This window comes from Balaenoptera musculus, chromosome 18 (assembly GCF_009873245.2).
Source record: "Balaenoptera musculus isolate JJ_BM4_2016_0621 chromosome 18, mBalMus1.pri.v3, whole genome shotgun sequence".
NCBI classification, from domain to species: domain Eukaryota; kingdom Metazoa; phylum Chordata; class Mammalia; order Artiodactyla; family Balaenopteridae; genus Balaenoptera; species Balaenoptera musculus.
Genome location: NC_045802.1, coordinates 5692464 through 5717060, shown reverse-complemented (window position 1 = coordinate 5717060; position 24597 = coordinate 5692464). Strand labels below are relative to the sequence as shown.

The 24597-nt window shown below is 36.5% G+C and overlaps 1 protein-coding gene across 12 annotated transcripts in view; it reads right to left on the bottom strand.

Moving 5' to 3' along the window:
• The window catches only part of PAN3 (poly(A) specific ribonuclease subunit PAN3), a 118875-nt gene that overhangs the window by 72983 nt on the left and 21295 nt on the right, over positions 1 to 24597 (bottom strand). For 10 of the 12 annotated variants that reach the window (XR_005017264.1, XM_036831895.1, XM_036831897.1 and 7 more), the window contains one exon: positions 15271 to 15432. The exons of the other annotated variants lie outside the window; for them this stretch is intronic. Coding sequence is in view for 9 of the 10 variants with exons in the window: in XM_036831895.1 (XP_036687790.1) it covers positions 15271 to 15432 (162 nt within the window). In the remaining variant the exon portion in view is untranslated. The remainder of the gene's footprint in view (positions 1 to 15270; positions 15433 to 24597) is intronic. 12 annotated transcript variants of the gene reach the window in all.

The following is a 24597-nucleotide window of genomic DNA, read 5'->3' as shown; positions in this document are numbered from 1 at the left end:
GGGTCCATCCTTACAACCACATTTAGCCTTAATTAAATCTTTAAAAGCTCACTTCCATATACAGTCATATATATATTTTTTTTAATGAATTTGGGGAAGACACAATTCAGTCCATAACACCAACTACCACTGAATTTTAAACTACTTCAGATATAGTGCAACAAGCTCACAATATTATACTTCCATTTCTCCCCTCCCAGACTTTGTGCTATTATCATCATATATTTTATTTCTACATATGCTATAAACCCAACAACACACTATTACCGTTTTTGCTCTCAACCGTCAATTATCTTTCAAAGAGACTTACAGAATAAGGGGGAAAGTTTCTTATATTTACTCATGTAGTTACTGTTTCCAGTGTTCTTCATTTCTTTGTATAGATCCATAAGTTATTTTCTTCCTTCTGCCTGAAGTACTTTCTTTAATATCTATTAAGTACACATATACTGCACATGAATCCTTTCAACTCTTGTATGTTTAAAAAGGTGTTTATTTTGCTTTTTTAAAAAAAATATAATTTTGAAGTAATTTAAAATTCACAAGTAGTAGTATCCTTCACCATCTTTCCCCAAAGATGTCATCTTACATAACTAGAGTATATTTTCAAAACCATAAAATTAACATTGGTGCAATAAGTTTAACTAAACTGCACATTTTATTCAAAATTTCACAAGTCTTTAAATGCACTCAATGGATTACAGTCTTGCATTTTTCCCAAGAACGGAATTCTAAGTTGACATTTTTTTCCTCTTCCTATATTTTAAAGTTATTGTTACACTGTCTTCTGGCTTGTACTGTTTCCAACAAGAAATATGCTATCACTTACATCTTCGTTCCTCAAAAATGAATATTTTTCCCTCTGGCTGTTTATCTGGTGTGCCTTGGTGCAGTATTTTCCCCCCCATGTTTCTTTTGTGCTTGTGTTCATTGAGTTCCTGGATCTGTGGGCTTACAGTTTTCATCCAATTTGGAAAATATTTGCCCACTGTTTCTTAAAATATTTTTCTGTGCGCCCTTCCCCCACCCTGCTTCAGCGACTAAAAATACAAGTGTGTTAGGCTGCTTCAAGTTATCCCATTTTTCTCTTTCCACCATCAATTTTCAACCGGCTCACTTTTTCTCTATTTTTTGGATAGTTTCTATCACTATGTCTTCAAGTTCACTAATCTTTTCTGATGCAATGTCTAATCTGTCATTAATCCCATCCAATACTTTTCATTTCAGACAAAGTAGTTTTAAATTTTAGAAGTCTGATTTGGATTTTTTAATAGGTCTTCCTTGTCTGTACTAACATGTTTAATCTTTCCCCTAGTTTCCTGAACACATGGAATATTGTTATAATAACTCTTTTGATGTTCTTATATACTATTTATATATTATAATTGATTACATTTTCTTCTCCTTATGGGTCATATTTTCCTACTTCTTTGCATGGCTGGTAATTTTTGATCAAATGCCAAATATTGTCACTTTTATCTTTTTGGGTGCTAGATATATACATATATATATAAGGATGCCTTGTGTTTTTTTTCTTTATTTTTAATAAATTTATTTACTTTTTATTTATTTATTCTTGGCTGCGTTGGGTCTTCACTGCTGCACGCAGGCTTTCTCTAGTTGTGGTGAGCGGGGGCTATTCTTTGTTGCAGTGCTCAGGCTTCTCATTGCGGTGGCTTCTCTCGTGGAGCTCGGGCTCTAGGTGTGCAGGCTTCAGTAGTTGTGGCGCACAGGCTTCGTTGCTCCCCAGCATGTGGGATCTTCCTGGACCAGGGCTTGAACCCGTATCCCCTGCCTTGGTAGGCGGATTGTTAACCACTGTGCCACCAGGGAAGTCCTAGATATATTTTTATTGCTATAAATATTCTTGAGCTTTGTTCTCCATTGTCATTAAACTGATTAAAAATTAGTCTGATTCTTTCAGGTCTTGCTTTTAAGCTTTATTAGTTAAGACTAGGGCAGCATTTATTCTAAGGCTAATTTGGTCCCACTACTGAGGCAAAAGACTTCCCATTACCCTACTTAATGCTTCATGAATTATGATGCTTTCCATGTTGGCTTGTGGGCATAGGAACTATTCTTGGCCTCGTGTGAGCTCTGAGAATTATTTCCTGTAATGTTTTCAGGAATCTCTTTTTCCAGTTCAAGTAACATCCTCACTCATAGCCTCTGATCAGTACTCAGCTGAAGATGCAAGGAGAACCTCTGTAAGTGTCCAAAGTTCTATGTATGAGCTCTCTCCTCTCCAGTACTTTTTTTGTGAACTATATCCGGCTTGGCCTCTGTAAACTTCCAGTTTGGTCTCCCTAATTAGATAGATCACTAGGCTCCACCCGAGTTCCCGCTCCAGGCACCAGGCTCAGAAACTCCCCCCCAACAGTGAGCTAAGGTAATCATGGGGAGCTCACCTCATTTGTTTCCCATCTATCAGGGATCACTGTCCTTCACTGCCTGATATCTAATGTCTTGAAAACTTGTTTCATATATTTTGGTCAGTTTTTTAGCTGTTTCTGGAGGGAGGGTAAGTCTAATCCCTGTTCTTCCATCTTGGCCAGAAGACAAATTTTGTGGTGATGTTTTCCAAACATAATAAGGTATTCCTAATTTGAGCTTAAGTTATAAACATATAAAATTTAGCCAACTCCTTGTTTTGGCTAGATCAGACACCCACTAGTAAAGAGGTGTTTTGCAACTATTAATTCAAACTATTTATGAGCAAATCAATTACTTCCCTATAAAGCTGGTTTTTCAAGTTTTGTTGTGCTTTCTATACAATCTCTTTCCTAAACAGATAAATTATGTCACAACTATCTTTCTGATAATGCAGTTATCTTTGAAGCATCAAGTCAGCATCAAGTCATGGAGTCTATTCTACATCCTAAATATTTCTCAAATTCAACTACTTCTACTCATGTCATTGTCAGTGCCCTAGTCTAGGCTACCATCATCCCAATGGACCAACTTGACTCCAGTCTTGCACAACTCAAATCCATCTTCTACTTTCAGCCAGGATAAAAGAAAGAGAGAGAAGCAGAAAAACAAAAGGAGGAGAAAAAGGAGGGGAAAATGGGAAGAAAGAGAAGGAAAGTTTTATTTAATGACTTAATTGCTGAAATCCAAAGACTGATCAGGTCAAGTCTCCACTGTCCTTGACTGAATTAAATCATTAAAAAAGAGAGAGAGATAAAATGTTGATACTAATCTTAGCCATATCTACTCTTTTCCAGAACGTATGGCTCCAATCGCCCATCCTCACTACTATTCTTCTCTCTTTAGAGTGACAAAGTGGCCTAGTTTTGGACTAATTCAAAAGATTCATGCTCAAGGTAGAGGGATGTATGTATGTCTGTGTGTGTCTGTGTCTTGGCAAGGGCAGAGAGCAGTGAATTATTTGGAAAGGTAGAAGAGAGGATACTGATAATGAAGGAGAAAGGCAGGAATAGGCAAGAATTTTGCCTTGATAAAATTATCTAAAAAGGCATAAAAAGATGAGATGTACAGACATACAGAGCAGCACTATTCAGAGCGATTTTCACTAGTCTTCAGTGTTCATAAACAACACAGAATAAAGAGGAACAGGGTGAGACAGAAAGGAGAAGTCAAAGGGCTAACCAGAACCTCCAAGTTCATATTTCTACATGTTTTTTTTTTTTTCTTTTGCCTTAATGGGTTGTTATTTCTCCAGATTTCAAGCATATCCAAATACGGTCAATTTAAAATTTATCACAATATACTCAACTTCTGGGCTATTCAGAAACTTAATATTTTAAGACCAGTCAAGTTTCATCTTACAAAAGTTAACATATAACACTACTAAAAAAAAAAAACCAAAACAACAACAACAAACAACACTACTACTATTGTGAAATTAGTCTAATATCATAACTTACAAATTTTCTGAAGTGAACTGGCCTTCTGATAAAACAACCCAATAGAGGAAATATGGTTCTCTAAATAAATCAGATTCAAATTGGTGGGGACAGTGAAGGAAAGTTGACTACTACTGCTTACAAGAGATTCACACCATTGTTCTTTTACATATAAGTTCTCCTACTAATAATCTGACTATCTTAAGAGCAAAGTAGCATGTGTATGTCAGAACCTGCCAGATGAAAATCAATTAGTAATAAGCTTTATGTTATGGTAGAGTTAAACAAAAAAATTTCTATGAACTCAGCTTAAAGTCATTCTCTCTATATCAGAGTGTGAAACTGTAGGCACATTAATTTCCAAAGATGCTCATTAGTTCATCTTTCATAAAGTTTGTCAGAAATGAGTAACACTATTCTTGAGAATAGTTTGATACTATGTATCAAAATGAAAAACAAGCATATCCTTTGACCTAGTATTCCTACATCTAGGAATTCAGGCTAAGAAGAAAATCACACAAGTAGAAAAGATTCCATTTAGCACTGTTTTTTAAAATGATTTTTGAAAGTGGTGGGGGGAGGGATAACTAAAATATCTATCAACAGGGATCCGGTTATGTGGATTATGGTATATACAATAGTGTGTAGCTATTAAAAAATCATGTGAATTGATATATTTACCATGAAAAGAGGCCAATACCACTATTGAGAAAAAATAAAGTAAAATTAGGCTACAATACAGCAATTATACTAAATTGCTTTTTGTAAAATGGTGTGCATATGCCTAAGAGAACAGGTTGGGCAGGGAGGGAGGGAGAGGGAGAATGTGTGTACGTGCATGTGCACAGGTGTATAAAAGGATTCTAACTAAAGATGCTCACTGAAGTGCTAAAAGAGATTTTTATCTCTAGGTGGTGAGGAAATGGGACATTTTTGCTTCCTCCTTTGTACTTCTCTGTAGTATGTGAATTTTTTTCAATAAGCATATATAACTTTTACAAAAAAGTTTTAAGAAAGTTTGTTAAGATTTGTAAATTATGAAGCCACTTACACTACTCCCTTTTCTTTGCATATCATCATCACTGAATGGAGTGGTATTAAGAATTCACAGAGAATATGCAATATTCAAATTGAGACGAGTAGGACCAATGTATATAAAAAAGCAAAATCTGTATCTGGAGGATAGAAGGCATTTAAAAACAAAAACAGAGGGGCTTCCCTGGTGGCACAGTGGTTAAGAATCCACCTGCCAATGCAGGGGACACGGGTTCAAGCCCTGGTCCGGGAAGACCCACATGCTGCAGAGCAACTAAGCCCGCGCTCTACAGCCCGCAAGCCACAACTGCTGAGCCCGTGCGCCACAACTACTGAGCCTGCGCTCTAGAGCCCACGAGCCACAGCTACTGAAGCCCGTGCACCTAGAGCCCCTGCTCCTCAACAAGAGAAGCCACGGCAAGGAGAAGCCCGCACACCACAACGAAGAGTAGCCCCCGCTCGCCGCAACAAGAGAAAGCCCGTGCACAGCAACGAAGACCCAACGCAGCCAAAAATAAAATAAATAAAATAAATAAATTTAAAAAAAAAACAGATGAAATGCCTTGCTCTTCCATTAAAAGTTACTTACATGTCAAAGTTCTCCAATAACAGTAATCATTAACCATCACAGAGGTATTCTCAATAGTCTACCTAGTTAATTCTTAATATTACTCTTCCTATTTATGTGTCAATTATTGGGTTGGCCAAAAAATTCGTTCGGGTTTTTCCATAAGATGTTAAGGAAAAACCCAAAACGAATTTTTTGGCCAACCCAGCATCTCAGTAAAGTTGGGAAAAATATTACTCTCCCTAAAAGAAGCAAAAATATCCATTTAGGTCAGTTAATGAGTAGTCCAGGAGACAGCAAGACCATCACCACATTCCAGAGAGACAATAGTTACTTTACACAGCTATAACTATCTTGTATACTTATGTATATCTTCTATCCATAACTATATATCAGCAAAATCTATTTGTCACATTGCATAGTAATAGAGATTTACTTGGAGGCATTCTCTCTAACCAAGAATCCTGCCACATTTAATCACAAAATTTAACATATATTAAGATTTTTCAAACATTTTTCCATAATGATATTTTATGTCATGAAACTATACCAAAGGAAAACTTAAGAAAATGTACAAAACTTAAATTCAGGACTAAATTTGGTCAAATACTCATCTCACCAGATAATCGTTAATCCAGGTTAATTCATTCAACTAGCTGAATAGCTAATAATAAAAGGCAATGTGCTGGGCGCTGTGCTAGGCATTGTGGAGAACAAAATATTTGAAACATAGGCACTACATTCTAGAAGTTCACAGGCTGGCATTTCACAGGTACAGAATGTACCCTGAACCCAATTCCCCACTCCCAACAGCTCAGAACATCCATGTATCAAAAAAAAATATTAACTACCTATAGTGTGCCATTCACTGCTAGCCTGTAAGTTATACACACATTAATTACAGCAATGTGAAGTGCTACGGAAAAGTGAACAAATGCTTAAAGCTGTCTAATTAGGTCATAAGACCATATGCTTGAATCGAATCCTAAAAGACAAGTTTGCTGAGTCAAGGCAGAGAGAAGGGCACCGCAAGCAGAGAGGATGTTCAAAGGCAGAGGCAGCAAGAGTTTGCTGCTCTTCACGGTGCTGCAAACCGTTCAGCAGGTCTGCAGCAGTAACCTGAGAGATCAAGAGGCACCTGGGATGCCTTTCTAAGAGACCTGGGTTGTATTCTAATGACAAAGAACAGATGACAAAGGTGAGAAATCAACCAAGCAGTGGTTTGAATGAAAAGCCCAGAAGCAGGAAACCAGGTAAGAGACGACAATAGTAACAGTCCAGGTAAGAAGTGGAGGTGAGCCTCAACTGTACTCTGGTAACATTAAAAGTGAAGAGAATTTCAAAGTAGCACAATCAACAGATCTTAGTGGCCAAAGAATGTGGCAGATATGGAAGATGGAAGAATGAAGAAGAACTCACAACTGGGTGATGTCAATAACCAAGACAGAGAGTGGGCACATAGCTGTGAATAAGTGTGTACAGATGTGTGTGAGTTAAAGAACAAGTTTGAAGGAAAAGACATAGTATTCATTTTATAAATTTATTTTATTTTATTTTTGGCTGCGTTGGTTCTTCGTTGCTGCACGTGGGCTTTTTCTAGTTGCGGCGACAGGGGGCTACTCTTTGTTGTGGTGCGCGAGCTTCTCACTGCGGTGGCTTCTCTTGTCGCGGAGCATGGGCTCCGGGCGCACGGGCTCAGTAGTTGTGGCACATGGGCTTAGTTGCTCCGCGGCATGTGGGATCTTCCTGGACCAGGGCTCGAACCCTTGTCCCCTGCATTGGCAGGCGGACTCTCAACCACTGCGCCACCAGGGAAGCCCTAGTATTCATTTTAGATACACTGAGTTTTTAAAGTCTTACGCCATATAGATGAAGATGTTCAGAAGCAGGTAGTGTGTGTATATATATATATATCTGGGAGTCAAATGTGACTCGGGAGTAGCTGAAGTAATGAAGATAAGTGAGATCACCCAGGGGCACTGGGTGCAGAGAGAGGAGAGTCAAGGACAGAGCCTGGGAGAGTTCCTGAGGGCACGGCAAGGGACACGAGGTCCCTGAAAGAGACTAATAAAGAACAGTCTCGGAGCTAGGAGAACAATAGTTTCAAGGAAAGAGGAATGGACGACAATGTCAAACGCAGTAGAGGTCAAGTAAGAACTGTGACTTTTGGTAGTTAGGTAAGCTTACCAAAAAGAGTCTCAATAGAGTGGTGAAAGCAAAAGGTAAAACGCTGGGAATTAAGGGATGAATGAAAGGTGAAAAAGTAGCAACAAGTAGGAAGCAGTTCTCAAACTGTATCACACAGTTTCCCAAATGTACTGACCACAGAATATTTCCTCATGTAGCACTCCTTGGTACTGGAAGACCAAGCTAGGAAGAAGACATCAATGTCAAGGGAGAGACTGTCTAAAACTGAAAAGGGATAAATAATGAAATAAATTGCTAGAGGGACTAAAGACAGGTTCTGAAGGATATAGTAAAGGAACACCTGTTTGTCTGCAACCAAAGGAAAAATAGTGAGAAAGGGTATAAGTGAAAATGTTGTACATAGTTAGAAAGCCAACATATGAAGCAATTCATTCTCAATGACCTCTTTTTTCCCTCCTCTGAAGAACACAAGTCACTTACTCAAAAGTGACAGAGGGGATGAACAGGTCTGAGGTGAATAGTAAAGGTTTAGAATAGCAGCTGCAGAGAAGAGGAGAAAAGAAGAGGGTCTGGGATGGGCTGTGGGTGAGAATCAGAACTTATATAGTAATACCATTTTAGCTGCCCCACAGTTCTATAACTTTTCAAAGTCCTGAGGAACCCTGAGTAGATGGGGCTGAAGTGTCACTCTTATAAATTCCAATCCACTCCATCTAAAGCCCAAAGGATCTCATTTCCTGGGGCATAGAGACTAGAAATCTCCTGAAATAACACCAAAATCCAGTAAGTAACTAAAGACTGAAGCATATCCAGTGAGTTTCCAAAACCTCCCTGGGATCTTAAAAGCATCAGTCACAAGCAACTAGAATTCACAGCAGAACTTGTGGGCCAAGAGATTTTAATGTGAGCATTCTTACAAATTAAATACTTATAAGAAATGCCATTTAATCAGACCACAAGGGGAAAAACACCATCAAAAGAGATGTTAACAAGTATGAATCTCCTAATACACCCAACAGTCCAACAGTTCTCATTCATTTACATCACTCTGGGGGTAAACTAAAACAACACTAATACTAATAATTTATGAGTCATAACTCCACTATTTCCAAAGGTCTAAGACAAAGTGAGACTTACATGTTACATAAAGTCTTTTATATATATATATATATATATATATATAAATATATATATATATATATATATAAATATATATATATATATATATAAATATATATATATATATATATAAATAAGACTTTATGTGACATGTCATTACTTTTAGGTACATCTTAACCTGCAATACTCTGAGAAGTTTATAAAACCATCCATTTCTCATCCTTTCATTCAAGTTGACATCTGATTGTTACATGAAGGATGGGAACACATTGTTATCCCTTCAAAAAAAGCATTTTTAAAGTAATTTTTTAAACTATTCAAATGAGTCAGCATTAAAATGAGAGCCCCTAAGAGACACTTAATGTCACTGCCTCCTTCCATATATACCACAATGCCATGCACATCTGAATATAAATAACTGACAGCACCCTAAATAAACAGAAACAAAAACCAAGTTTAGGAGGGATAAGGTCAAATTGGAGGAATGGACATTTATTTAATATCTACTATACAAATAATAGATTCAAACAGAAATTTGGATCCTCACAATAATTCTATAAGGTAGGTGATAAAATAGTTCAATCCTGAATGGCATTTGAACCGTAATCATAGAACAAATGTAAAATCTCGAATTCACATGCAGATTGGTCAGGCAGAGGAATGGGCAATCATCTGGGCAGAGACTAAGGAAAGATGAAAGTGAACTTGCACTTCAGTGAAATAAAGAACTGCTGATGCAGAGTTTCAGGTGACCTTCCATCTACCACCTGTTCGGTGTTTAGACTGAGACCATGAGAAAAATACAAAACAGAGGAGCTTTGTCACATAATAACACTGTCAAGAAGTAAGACTAGTACCAGGCTCATAAGACTGAAAACTATCAAGAATATTTCTACAATGTTAAATTTTGAATTAAAAAAGAAAAAGAGAAGATCCTCTAACATTTCAAAAGAAATCACCACCCTATGTTCTAAATCAATTGTGATAATTAAACTAAACAATAGTAATATATGATGGCTATAAATCCCAGACAACCTATGATCACTTTTTCAAAATATATAAAATTCTTGAAATAAACTACCACAAATTGCACATATTGCCTAAGAAAAGAAAATTAAACAATGACATTTAGAGACAAGCAAAATACCTTAAGAGTACAAAAATAAACAACACATGCCTAGTCACACATATTTACAATTCAGCTGGAAAAGACAAACAGGTAAACAACCAATATAAGACAGAATGAAATAACATTAAGTATTGTGAAAAGAGTAAAAAAAAAAAAACAAAACTTTTTTTTCTCTGAGGTGTTTGAGCAGGTATTTACAGAAAAGGTAGCATTTGAGCTACTCTCAAAGGAAAGGGGGGACTTCCCTGGTGGCGCAGTGGTTAAGAATCCACCTGCCAATGCAGGCGACATGGGTTCGAGCCCTGGTCCAGGAAGATCCCACATGCCGCAGAGCAACTAAGCCCGTGCGCCTGAGCCTGCTGCGCTCTAGAGCTTGCGAGCCACAACTACTGAGCCCATGCACCACAACTACTGAGCTTGCATTCTAGAGCCTGCAAGCCACAACTACTGAAGCCCACGTGCTTAGAGGCTGTGCTCCGCAACAAGAAGCCACAGCAATGAGAAGCCCGCGCACCGCAGAGAACAGTAGCCCCCGCTCGCCACAACTAGAAAAACCCCACATGCTGCAACGAAGACCCAACGCAGCCAAAAAAAATAAATTAAATAAAAATAAATTAAAAAAAAAAAAAGGAAAAGGGAAGAAAGTTTTTTTAGGCTCAATTAACAATGGTACAGAGATAAAAAGGTACAGAGAACTGACAATGTATTTCATATTATATGAGGTATGAAAGATTCCATATGATTAGAATTTAGTACGTGTGCACAGTTAAAGAGAGATAGCCCTAGAAAGGCTGAACAGATCCTGAAGGGATTTGACAAAAATTATTCAGAAGATACACTGAGGGTATATATGTCAGTTATGTTTAAAAAAAAAAAGAAAGAAAAAGGAAAGGAAAGGAAAGGATAAAAAGATACCGTGGAATTTTAAAGAATGGGGATTAGAGGCAGACAATATAGCAGGAAAATCTCAGGATTTAAAATTTCATAGATCTGGGCTAGAATCCCAGCTCTATCACTTACGAACAATAAGCCTTGTCTAAATTGCAATTTCCATATTTTTCAAATGGGGATAATATGTCACTATTGTGGTAAAGCCTTAATATGATGGCAAATGTAAATTGTCCAATGTATCATCTTTCAATTAATGGGTAGTCAAACCTCAGTAGTCTCCTTTTCATAATAAATGGTAGAAGATGGGAGAAGACAGGGAAGAAATGAAGCTATGTACTCTCAGTGACTGGGAAGATGATAAAGCCATTAACTAAAGAAGGAATATAAAGAGAATATAAAAGAAGCAGTAGATTTGGAGAAGAGAAAAATACACTGAGTTCTAGACTTGCCAAATCTGTAGTGATAGAGGGATATACATCTACATGCAAAGATACCAGAAGGCATGAAAGATTTGGGTCTTGAACTGAGAAGACAGTTCTAAGAGAAATAAAAATTTAAGAATCTTAGGCATACACGGGAAAGCAGAGAACAAGTGAGCCAAGAACAGGAGCTCACAAAGAGCAGGGATGAAACAGAGTCAAGAATGCGTGGAGGGGACTTCCCTGGTGGCGCAGTGGTTAAGAATCCGCCTGCCAATGCAGGGGACACGGGTTTGAGCCCTGGTCCGGGAAGATCCCACATGCTGCGGAGCAACTAAGCCTGTGTGCCACAGCTACTGAGCCTGCTGCACTCTAGAGCTTGCGAGCCACAACTACTGAGCCCATGTGCCACAACTACTGAAGCCCACGTTCCTAGAGCCCGTGCTCTGCAACAAGAGAAGCCACCGCAATGAGAAGCCCGCGCACCTCAACAAAGGGTAGCCCCCGCTCACCGCAACCAGAGAAAGCCCACGCGCAGCAATGAAGACACAACACAGCCAATAATAAATAAATAAATAAATAAATAAGCAAGCAAACAAACAAACAAGAATGCATGAGGAAAGAGCTTCAAATAAAAAAGTGGCCAGCAGTATTAAGTACTGGATAAAACTGTTGGATTTGTTGATTGAGGAGACCTCTGACAAGCTTTGGGATTTGTTTCCAGCAAAATTTTTGATAACACCAAACTCCAAGCACTGAAGGAATAAATGGGTTGTAAAGAAATCAGAGAAAAGACTAGAATCTATTTCAAGGGTCCCCAAGTGGGAACTCCACAAAAGTAGTAATGGAGACCAGATGGGTATGATCAATATTTCAAACAGCCATATGAAAAATAAATTTAGCTACCTCCACAATATAAAAAAAACATTAAATTTCTTTGATTCTCTAATTAGCATATTATATATTTTAGAATGAAAGCATGAATCACTGTTTTACAAATGTCCTGTGTTTAGTAGACAGACTCTTTCATATCACGAGATTCTTGGTAGAAAATAAATAAAAAGATTATTAAGTACTAAAAGGTTGGGAATCATAGGGCTCTTGAAAGAAATCCAGGGCTTCCCTGGTGGCGCAGTGGTTGAGAGTCTGCCTGCCAATGCAGGGGACACGGGTTCGAGCCCTGGTCTGGGAAGATCCCACATACCGCGGAGCAACTGGGCCCGTGAGCCATAATTACTGAGCCTGCGCGACTGGAGCCTGTGCTCCGCAACAAGAGAGGCCGCGATAGTGAGAAGCCCGCGTACCGCGATGAAGAGTGGCCCCCGCTTGCCCCAACTAGAGAAAGCCCTTGCACAGAAACAAAGACCCAACACAGCCATAAATAAATAAAATTAAAAAAAAAAAATCACACACACACACACACACACACACACACAAAGAAATCCAGCACTGAAGAGAATAAATGCAACTATGAATGATCCAGGTAGAAACTTTCAGAGAAAGTTTCTGTTGTTGTTTTAAGGTTTTTGTTAGTTAGTTGTTTGCTTGGGTTTTTTTGTTTTGTTTTCAGAAGTGGAAAAACCTGTTTTTCCAAAATTTGTTTTCCAAAAAGATGTTAGGTCAAGATTAAGAAATCAGTGTAAACAAATATTTAAAGTTCCAGAAAGAAAGGCAGTTAAATGTCACTGAGAAAAAAAAGATGAATCATGAGGAAAAAAGACTGACCTTACAAATACTGTGGAGTTATGCATAAGCTACAGTCCATGTCTGGAAAACGACGTACCCATTCTCATCCTCAAAAAAAGTTGTTCAGTTAACCATTTAGACAATTACATCAATCATAGCTCTAGTACAACTAGAGCTATGTTACACAGAAGTGAAGAGATTCTGAAGCCTGACAAACATGGGTTCAAATTTCTGCTCCTCCACCGACCACCGTTTAACCTTAAGGTTACTTAGCTTCTCTGAAGATGTTTCATTTAACAATAACAACTGTCCCATAAGAGACCAAAAGAGACAATACATGTAAAGAGCTTAGCACAGTGCGTGGCACAAGGTAACCATTTAAGAAACATAGTTATAATCACTAAAATAAAATATAGATAAATATTTTTCTAACCTTAGGATTGAGAAGACCTAAGCTTTAAAGGAAAGGAAACAAATGAAACAGGAAAGATTAATATATCTGGCTACACAATCCTTTAAAATTTTTATGTGTGAAAAATCTTTAAAATATTTGAAGGTAAACATAATACAAAATTAAAAAGCATAGGTACAGAATTGACTTATGTAAGTTACTTTTCTCATACAACAAAAAGATAAAAACCCCAACAGAAAAGAAAACTGCACTGACATACTCTTCGCTCTAAATAAACAATACCAGGTACCCAACTCAGGAATCCACAAAGACAGTAATGGACACCGGGTGGGTATTTTTCAATGCTTCAACACATGACTGATAGTGTAAGGCATTCTTGCCCCTCCAACATCACATCAAGCTAATAAGGCATTCCTTACATCCTTAAAAAAGAACTATTTGAACTATTTGAAACACAAAATAATATTAGTATTTGAAATATTAGATTCAGATAGCCTCAATTCAATCTTTAGCACACCGAATGCAAATCTATTACTAGTTTTTTAATTAAAAATAAAGCATAATCCTAGCATATATTCTTTAAACGAACCTAATGATTTTTCAAGCTATGCTAAAAAGAGGTACCTTGAAACTGCCCCTGAGATACGGGGGACAGCGGGGGGCGGTCAAGTGGCCGTACCTCTGCATCATCCGTGTTTCCCCTGCAACCTACGTGCACTTCCACTTCCACCTGTATCTGTCCTTACGTAACTGGAGCCCAATTTATTTTCAGACTTTCTTTTTAAAACTGAAAAATAATTCTAACAATCCACATCAAACCTCTCTCCTGATCTGAAAAAGAAAAATTCAGTAAACATCCTTCATAAAGGATATGTCCATTATGAATTCTTATTCATAATGGACATATCCCAAACTTTCCATGGAAATTTTAAGTATATGATTATGTGGACCGCCCCCCTCCATTTCCCTATTTTTCCTTATATTTAGAAAAATACTATGAAAATTTCAGTTGAGACAAATAACATGTTTTGCAGTATTTTTGGAATAACTTCTTTATTTCTGTGCCCAAGGTAACACAGATACTGCTATGGCATTAACACTAAACAGACCAAAATACTGTGGAACCCCTTCATGATACAAAGTTGGTGACAGAAATACAACCAAGTTGTTGACTCTGTTATATCTTTTCTGTGTGTGATATGTGTATGTGGGGTTATAGGCTTTTGGCTAGCAATATATTAAAAAAATACCAATGTACTCAGAAAGTTTGGGATGAAAGATATTCATTCTACTTCCAGCTAAACTGAAATTGTGGTCAACAGAGCTATTTTATACAATTACCAATTTCTTTAAATGAGACTATAATAATTATAATCCAAATGAAAATGGAATATAATTCAAATTATTTTGTAAGTACTTCAGATTCAGAGTCATACAAAAGCTAGCCTTTGAGTTATAAAAATTCATTTTCATTAGCACAGATAATGCAAAGACTGAAATGTATAATAACTCTAAGACAACATACTATTGAAGTTGGTTTTACAGCCAACACTTGACAAGTTTACATACAATTTTTATCTCCTAGTAAAAATGTACAAAAAGACAACATGTGGAGCTTTCTGTTGTTCAGACTTCAAATAAATGAGATTTTCTGTAATAAATTTTATATGACTTTTTAATGTAGTACAACTTTGTGTATTAAAAATAATTAAACTTAAGTATAAACAAAATCCAACAGGGAAAAACTAAATTTAACGGAAGAATAGGAAAATATACTACAAGCAGAGAAAGTTCAAAAAAAGCCACAAAACAAAATCATTTAGTTAGTGAATGGGCCATTAACCTTACTTTGATTTAAAAAAAAAAAAAACAAGAAAGCAAAAAACCTAAGTGTATCAGCTAAGTCATCCAATCTCATACACACCACCCCACACAGACACAGAAAGCAGCCAAAATATTCACTTTTCAAAAATGTCTAATAAAATTATTTTTACCTGTAAATTGTTTTCTGTGATTCTGTTCCACCAAACCATATTGATGGGTACTCCTGATTTACACCTGTCAGCAAGGCAGCCAATAGGGTTCTTTGCTTTTCGTGCCTTTGATCCCATCGGAACTAGCCTCTCCTCCAGCATCCCCAGGCGATACTTCCTTGGCTAGGAAAAAGAAGGAAAGAAACCAGGCCACTCCTAACATCCCCCATACTAGTCTAAGCTAACATAACTAACATACAGAAGATATCAAGAATGGTGGAATAGGAAACAAGTAAAATTTCTAAGACACTCCCTCTAATGTCCTTAGCACCACCCCCCATTCCCCATCCCCACCCCCAGTACGCACACACCTCCAAAATAACCCATAGTCCTAACAACAGTATTACATAAAACAACAACTGTTTTAGTGAAATACATTATAATCTGAGTTTAGTGAACAGAAATTAACTTATCAGCAAAGTAAATGCTTTGCAAATTTTTTTCCACTGGCACTTACCTATTCTCACTGCAATATGAAGAAATGGCTTCAAGGGCACAAAATACAGGTAAAAAAATTTCTTCACACTATATCTTTTTCTGCTCCCCATCTCACTACCTTACTTCCTACTGAGAACCACCCCACTTAGAAGAAGCAGCTAATTTCAAGGAATGGATTTTTTTTAATTTTTAAAATTCTATGCCCATTAGGGCAGAGTACAAATTGATCTATCTTAAGCAGGCACTGTACTCAGTGAAACTTGTACTCAATGAAAAACAACAATCTCAGACAAAAAAAAATACACAAATTTCATTGGTCTTATAAATCTCAGTAATTTGAACAGATTGATACTAAGTAGCCTAGTAAAAGCACAGATTCATTGGCTAATATTATAATAAAGTTAGTAAACAATCTTAAAAGTGGTTGGCAGGGATTTTTTATACATGAAGGTTAATGAACAGTTTCCACCATTTTACTTCTCTTAATTATAGCAAATTTGTACTAAATTGCATCTTACAGGGAATTTGTATATTTTTTTTTCCCTTTAAGGAATACTGATACATTCTTGGGAAGGTATCTAAGTTAAGATCTAAAATAAGAAAATCTATGTTTACTCTTTGTTCTGTCTTAAGACTGCTGAAGCAAATAGTTGAAATTAACATTCTTCAAAAATTAAACTTGCATAAGAAAGGAAACTAGACTACCCATCTATCCAATAATTATAGCAGTGGGTAAAGTTTCATGAAGCTAAAATACTTCCACCTCTATGCAATCTTGAACCAATTCAATTACTCTCTGTGTCTACATCACAAGCAACTTTTGTGAATGAGAACAGAAATATACTCTTTAGAACCAAATTATAGATGAAAGAATTTTAAAGCAAGTTATTTTTAATAACATAGCTCACAACTATAAGGCTTTGACATACAGCAAAAATAATATAGCCTTAATTAAGCCTTCACTAATTTAAAATTTATATTTTAGAAAACGTCTGGGCTAAAGATGATCCTATCAAAAAAGTTCAACACATCGAAGAATATTTATTTAAACAAAATCACAACATTTCAAATAGGTTCTATATAAGGACACCTAAATTCTAGTCATACATTTGAAAGCAAGAAAATTATTGCTTTAAATGTTCTTCTGTTATTTAGAGCCTTCACAAATCCAGACTTGTTTTTGAGCCAGTTATTACCTAAGTGAAATTTATTCTCATAGTAGTACATTAACCAACATAGAAAAAAAGGTTTTAAATAAATCCAATGTATAATTCTCCCTCCCCAGCAGCTCTCATTATATGTTTCTTGTTTTTCCAAAAAGGAATTCATTATTCCTCTCCCTCCTCCCCATCACCCCCAAAACCTATCATCATCAGCCCAAGACCTTTCCTCTTAGGTAGAAGAGACCCCCAAACTTGTGCTGCTACAGATTTAAGTTTCTTCAATAAATAGCCAGAGAGTAAAGTCCAATCCAAAAGTAAAACTTTCTATGTGATACTGAATGAAAAGACCTAAGGTATCAATACCATTTAAATACCATTATAAGCAAGAGAAGACAAATGACATCTGAAAAGAGATGGCAGCAATACAGAGCATGATGGTGAGCCAAAAAGATTACAGACAGAAGTCTCACTGCACAGAACATAAATTATGGTAAAATCTCATCTAAAAGCTAATTTCCGAATTATTTGAACTATTATTTATTCCTTGAAGGAAAAATGTATTTTCAACTAAACACGAGAGCCTACTTTGTATCAAGAACTGTTCTAAGTACTTGCAATGCAATGATGAATAAAACACACACCTTTCCCTCCGAAAGAGGACATAACCTAGTAGTTAACAAAGTCATGCGAACAGAACACACTCATGGTGATATGAAAAATGCACATATAATCAAGGTACCAATTGAACAGAGGCAAACAAGCCTTCACAGAGAGGATGAATGCCTGAGCAGTGTTAAAGGAGGAGTGTCTCTAGATAGGAAACAAAACAAAAGCAAACCAGAGTGAGCGAGAGAGAAAGATGTATCTGTAGGTTAGGAAAAATGCACATGTGGAGGCATACAGGCACTCTGTTGTCAATTAAGGGAAAACTACAAGTTTTCAGTCTATCATTAGTAGACGGCCAACCTTGAGAGCAAAAGATGAGGTTTGAAAGCAATAAAAAACCATGAATTGTTTTGTATCCTATGCCAAGGAGTTTGGACTTCACTCCATGGGCAATGGGGAACTCTTGAAAGGTTGTGAATGAGAATTAAACTGGAAATAGGCAGATAAATCAATGGTCTCTGACGATAATCCAGGTTGGGGTGCTGCCCAAACGCAGCACTACAGACTTTGGCTAATTCTTTGCTGTGGAGGGCTGTCCTGGGCCCCTGCAGGACGATTAGCAGCATCTGCCCCGGTCGTGACACCAAAAATATCTTTGATGTTCTGCAGGAGTAGGGGGGACAAAACTGTCCCCATCTGAGAATCACAGGCGTAGGTGAAGGATGGGAACTCAAGGAAATTGCAATGGAAATAGAAGGCGAAGGCGTGGCTGGGGAAAGAGCTGCTAGCTTAAAAACAACTATCGGTGATTAAATGACAGTAGGGGCTACGGGAAATAGAGACGTCAAATGGAAGGTGAGGAAACAAAGGGCAAACAAAATTTTATGGGAAATGTTTATTTTCCCCAAAGCCTTCTGAGTCCTACAAGATCCAAACCCCTCCTCCAGAGCAAACAAAAGCACAAGCCCTCTTCCCTTCCCCTTAGCTTCCAGCAATCCCTTCCTAAACCAATCTTGAGAATGTGCTGGTCAAGAAAAAGGTATGTTTCCTGGTTGATCCTCCACACTTGACAGCCTCCTTGCCAGTCCAGCCTGCTGGTTATTATGAAACGGAAGCATTTTGAAAAGTCACGTCCTGTTGGTAAGTAACCAGCTTGTCTGCTCCACCTCCTAGTAAGTCAACACTGCACATCAAAATTCCCATTCTCTTTTTGTTCCTGTGGCAACATATCCAGCATAACATGTAACTATTTTCTCTCTCTCTCTCTAATATATACAATTTTTACTTTAAGTCTCAAGATTCACTACAAAACTGATTTTTATCGTTCTTCACAAAATCTAAATAAACAGCACAATAAGACAGTAGTTGAAAATAGTTTTACCCTTTTTATTGGGCATTTAAAAAATAACAACTTAGGGCTTGAAAAAGTTGGAGAATGTATTCTAGACTAGCACATCTCAACTGTCATGAACATATACTCTTCCAGGGATCTTGTTAAAATAAAGACGCTAATTCAGCAGGTCTAGAGTGAAGCATGAGAGTCAGCATTTCTAAAAAGCTCCCAAGACTACTAGTGTGCTGCTGGTCTGGTGATCACCCTTCCAGTAACAAAGTTCTAGAGAAGGTCAGGGAAGAGACCTGGATGAGACACAACTAGTGGTAAAACAGAAATTGGGGCCACCCCCCAAAATAAAAAAAGGACAGGCATTCAAATAGTTAACATCCCCCTCCTTTAGCTTGCCCTAAATCCTCAGAGCCTTCAAGACCATTACTCATAGCCCCCAAAGCCCTGGCTCTTCAAAAATCCTTGCCCTAGTCCAGAGAAGACCAATCCAATGGTTTAGGACTAAGGGAAATCCACTCTCATTCCTAACAAATAAGATAAGTCTCCAGACTGTGTCAAAAGAAAGAACAATAAAAGCTAATTTTTAGGCCTGTTTTATTTCAAAACCTTAAATGCAAACACATTTTTTTTCATTCATTCATTCACTTAACATTTCAGCATAAGGCTTTTTGCCCTCCCTAGATGACCTACAGGGGTGGGATAGGGAGGACGGGAGGGAGGCTCAAGAGGGAGGGGATATGGGGACATACGTCTGCACATGGCTGATTCACTTTGGTGTACAACAGAAACTAACACAGTATCGTGAATCAATTACACTCCAATAAAGATTTTTTAAAAAGAGAGAGAAATACAGTGGTAAGATCTATTCTCCTCCCCTAAAAAGTTAAGTCTAGCAAAAGAAAAATATATAAATACCACTGCTCATATAGAAAATGTTGTTACAGACCAATGTTCAGAGCACAATTCTTTAGGTAAAATTGCAAAACAGCATCATCTCTACAATACTTCACACTACAGGCCTTGTTATTATGTATCATAACCTAAACATTAGTTATAAACTAGAGAAATCAATTGTTATCCTAGCACAAAAAGTTTCCAATGCCCTGAATTTTAAGAATGCCCTCTGAACATCAAAAACAGAGTAACTGTGTTTTCACTATTTATACTCTGAAACAATGAATGATGATTTAAAGCTACTATGAATGGCACTTTTAAACAATTTGTATTTTATTAATCGAACATCTTCACATACTTGGAAAATAGTTGTGCACATATATGAAATATTGATATTATCTCCCTTTAGACAATGTTTAATGAAATGTATTAACTCATTGCCTTTTGCAGTTACAACTCAGCAACCTACCTACCTCTTGCCACTTCTAAGGGTCTGAGGTCCACTAACAGAAACCTCTGGCCTAGAATTTACTGTATATTTATTTGAAAATCAACTTTCATTTCTCTTTTATGACCTCTTCTGACGTACAACGGTCTTCCCTCAATTAATTAAACGCTCCTAACGGTTTAGCATATTTGTTATTATGAGAACTAAATACAAGATTACATTTCCATTAACCATCAGTGGTTAGTGTAAAATTCACTAAGAAAAAATAGACTCCAAACTGATTAAAACCATTTGAATATTTTAAATCAAATAAATTAGTTAATTTCCATATAGGCACAGGGAACTACCTCTACGTAATTTATTAGTTAATTAGGTGTGTTAATACACCTGGATTTTAAAGGCTCCCACACCTAATCAACGTAGAACAGTAAATCTAAACCTATAAGTGATTGTATAATGGGCTCCAATCAATTTTCTCGAGTAACAGATTTAAAAATCAAAAACAAAAACAAGCCAGCCTCAAAGATTATGTTGTATTTTGTCCTGCCATTCATTATCAGTAATTGTAGGTTTTCATGGAAATATATTAGGTCCCTTAGGTTTTCACTGTTTAAATAAAGCCAATTATAGGATGGGATGGTGAGCAGGTCTATAGAAAGTGGGTCTACAGAAAAACAGACTGTCATTGTTAAAGACTCATGGGCGGGTAAACATCTATAAATGAAAAAGATCTTTTAATCTGTGGAGTCAATACAGAAATCACATATAGGTTGAGAGGATGAAAACAGAGGATGCTGCTAGGTGAAAAGTAACCTAAATTATGTCAAATAGAGCAGAACAGGATTTACACACACGGAAATGTTTTTTAAGCTCTACTGAGTCCTATCCGGGGAGAAGGGGCCCACTATATTATCTACATACATTTAAGAAAGCCTACAAAGTAGTCATTACTTCTGTTCTCAAAACCTCAATGTTACAATGGAGTTTTTATGCCACCAAAAATGAGATCAGTTGTTAAGCAAGGTCACATTCAATTTCTAGAGACTTGGAACACCAAACTACAACTTCTTCTATTCTTTTGCTTTAGAATAGAACCAGAATACAAGATGTAGAAAAACAAAATACCATGCCAAAGTTATTAAAATCTTTTAAGTGCAAGTGAGTAATGATGTTTTAAGTCATGAAAGTTATTTCTACAATAAACTATCACCTGTAATGACCATAAAAAATTTTATATGAATTTTAGTCCCTTATCAAAAGCAACCATCATGCTAAAATGCCTATTTGCTAATTAGCAAAAGGTTCCCTTTTGATTTATTTATATGTGTACCCTTGCTTAAACTGAATCTTGAAATGAAGCAGAATATCTTCAGCAATGCTCTTTACTATGATTGAACTTAAAGTAGGTAGTGGTTAATCAAAGATAAATAATCTTACACACATTCAGAAACAGATAAACATACGTTTTTAAATTGCAGGATTGTAAGCAGCAGCAGACTGCAACAACAACTGCCATCTGACAAGCACAGTGCGCTACGCCAAGCACTGTACAGCCATTCATATACTTAATACGCAAAATTCTGTGAGATGGGCACCATCATAAACCAACTTGACAGATGAGAAGGGTGGGCTTAGATGAAGTTAAAATAACTTGCCTATAATCTCAAAACTAACATGAGGTCAGGCTCCAGAGCTTGTACTCTTCACTAAATTTATTCCACATTCTATAGTTTTCCTTAACGTGTTACCATCTTAACATTATTCTAGCTAATTCTAAAATGACCAAATACAAATTCCTAAATTAATCAATCTCTCTTTGACTCTAACTGGCATGGATGGGATCAATGAGAAACAGTAGCTACAGAGACTTCATTAAGCCACTCCCTCCTCCCCACTTTCAAAATGCAAGAACAAATCTTGGGAATTAAACAGAGTTAGGAAAAATTACATAGTTTTGGTTAAATTTAGCTTAAAACTTAGGCTAGCATGTTTGTGGATGAGAATCCTAAATTGATCTTTACTAATTTATTCCTGACCCCTACTTCCTAGGAAAACAGGGATGAACCACCAGTAATACCAAACTCTTAATATCAGCTACTACACTTCGTAAATACAGTGCCCAGAGTAGAGTGTAAAGAAGCCAACCAGAATATCTCAGAATGATCTACTAGTTCCCAGGTCCAAGTGGCAGATGCAGCAATGGTTTCACTAAACTACCATTATTAGGTAAGAACCGACTCAAAATCCCCAAAGCTAAAGCTAAATAATGACTACAGTCAACAGTATTACATACTGTATACAAAAGCCATGCTATTTCAGTTCATGTGTTTAAATATGGTAGCTTGTCAAACACCAAACAACCATACGCACCTAAAAAAAAGCCTCCAAAACAAAAAACTCTCGCGAGATCTTTTTAAATCAATCAACAGGACAAAATTCCCTTGTAATCATAAATTTTGAAGACTCTTGACTCAACAAGAGCAAGTTGTCACTGCACACAAAGTACGAATTAAAGTAGAGAAAATACGCGGCTGAACTCCTAATTTGTTACAACAAAATTTAATCTGTTCTTTCCAAAGCACACCTTTATCTCAACACAATTCTGGAAATTCACCCTGGAGGACTCTTCATTTAGGAGGAAAATAAAATTAACTTTTTCAAAGTTGAGCCCTTTTCTATAGGAGCTATCATATTGTTAAACAAGTTTCAATCTAATCTAAGCCATCATTTTAAGAAAGGAATAAACTGACGGGTTAAACAGTAAGAAGAATGTCACATTTAATTCTGACAAAACAAAGAGAGAGAATGTAACTGTTTGCTAAAGGGAAGTTGATTACTATAGATCATTAGCAATAAAAATGATAGTGGATTCAAATTACATAAAAATAATGACAGTCCTTTCAATATAAAATCACCAACTCATCAGACAGGGAATTACCATGTTATTTTAACAAAAATGAGCTTAATATTCTATTCTTTTTTAATGTACTTAATAAAAGATAATCAGAGTAATAAGTATGACATTTCAAAATTGACAGCATAAATTACTTGTGAAATTCAAGACCAAAAACAAAGAAGAAGCTTAAATGTCTAATAAACAAACAGTTTACAACAAATTTAAAAAGGATATCCCAACAGTAAAATAAAAGCATAGGACACCAAAGAAACACCAAAGGTCAATAAACATAAAAGAGAAGCTCAATAGCAGCAGTAATCAAATTTTAACAATGAGGGGTTTTTGACTATAAAATGACAAAGATATGAAAGATTTTTACATCTCAGTGTTTTCAAGGCTGTAGAAAAACCAGCACCCATGAGTAGAAATATAAATTTGTACAACATTTCTGAAAAGTTAGCTATCAATTATCAAAAGCTTAATTGTATATTCTTGCCCTAGAAATTTACACTGTTTACAAAAACATACACTGAGATAATCACATAAATGGAAAAATAGGCAGGCATAAGGTCAATGTTTTATCTCCTCCTCTGCATGTTACCAGTGGTCTCTCTCTCTCCGCTACCTCTTCATTTTTCACCTTATAGAAGATCTTACCCTTCTATACTGTCCTAGAAAAATTTTTTTCTTTGAAACATAACTAAATATTACCTATCTTATTCTAAGTAAATTACTTGATCTAACTTCCATTTCCCAATCTGTAAAATGGAAAAAAATAATATCTCTCAAAGAATTGCTGGGGTGACTAAATGATAAAATGAAATTATAAAACATTAAATTTTATAAAAGTATTACCATATTACCTGAAACGGATATAGAAGATCATTGTCAACATAAATAAAATCAAGGCTGCCACTGCATAGTGAGAAAATCCCAGATGTATTTTCACCAAATTTGAAGGATATGTTTGAGAAGCTAACAGCTATGTGGGGAGGAGGGGCCTGAACACCTCAAAGAAAAGAGGGACATTCTCAAAGCAACTATAGGAGAACGGCTTTTCCAATGGACAACTCTAATACAGCCTGATCCAGAGTGAGTAGCAACAGACATTTATTTATTTAATAATAGTTAACAATTCCCAAACAAGACTAGAAGGGTTTGGCTAGCACCATGTATTACCAATAATAGCTACCGTTTATTGGGCATTTCTCATTTAGTCCTCATAACACCTCTACATGCCAGGTACTAAGGTATTATTATTCTCATTTTGCAAATGAAGAAACACAAAGGTTTAACTAAGCTTAAAGACACAAAGACAATCAGTGAAGAAACAGGGATTCAATTCAGACTGCCTGGCATCCAACTCCAAACCCTAAAACCTTGACCATTATTCAATGTTACTGGGTTATTACTATTCCCAACTCTTTGCTCTTGGAGAGAGATAAAAACTCACCATGAGCTCTAAGAAAGCTATAAACAGGAACCATGATGCTCCCCT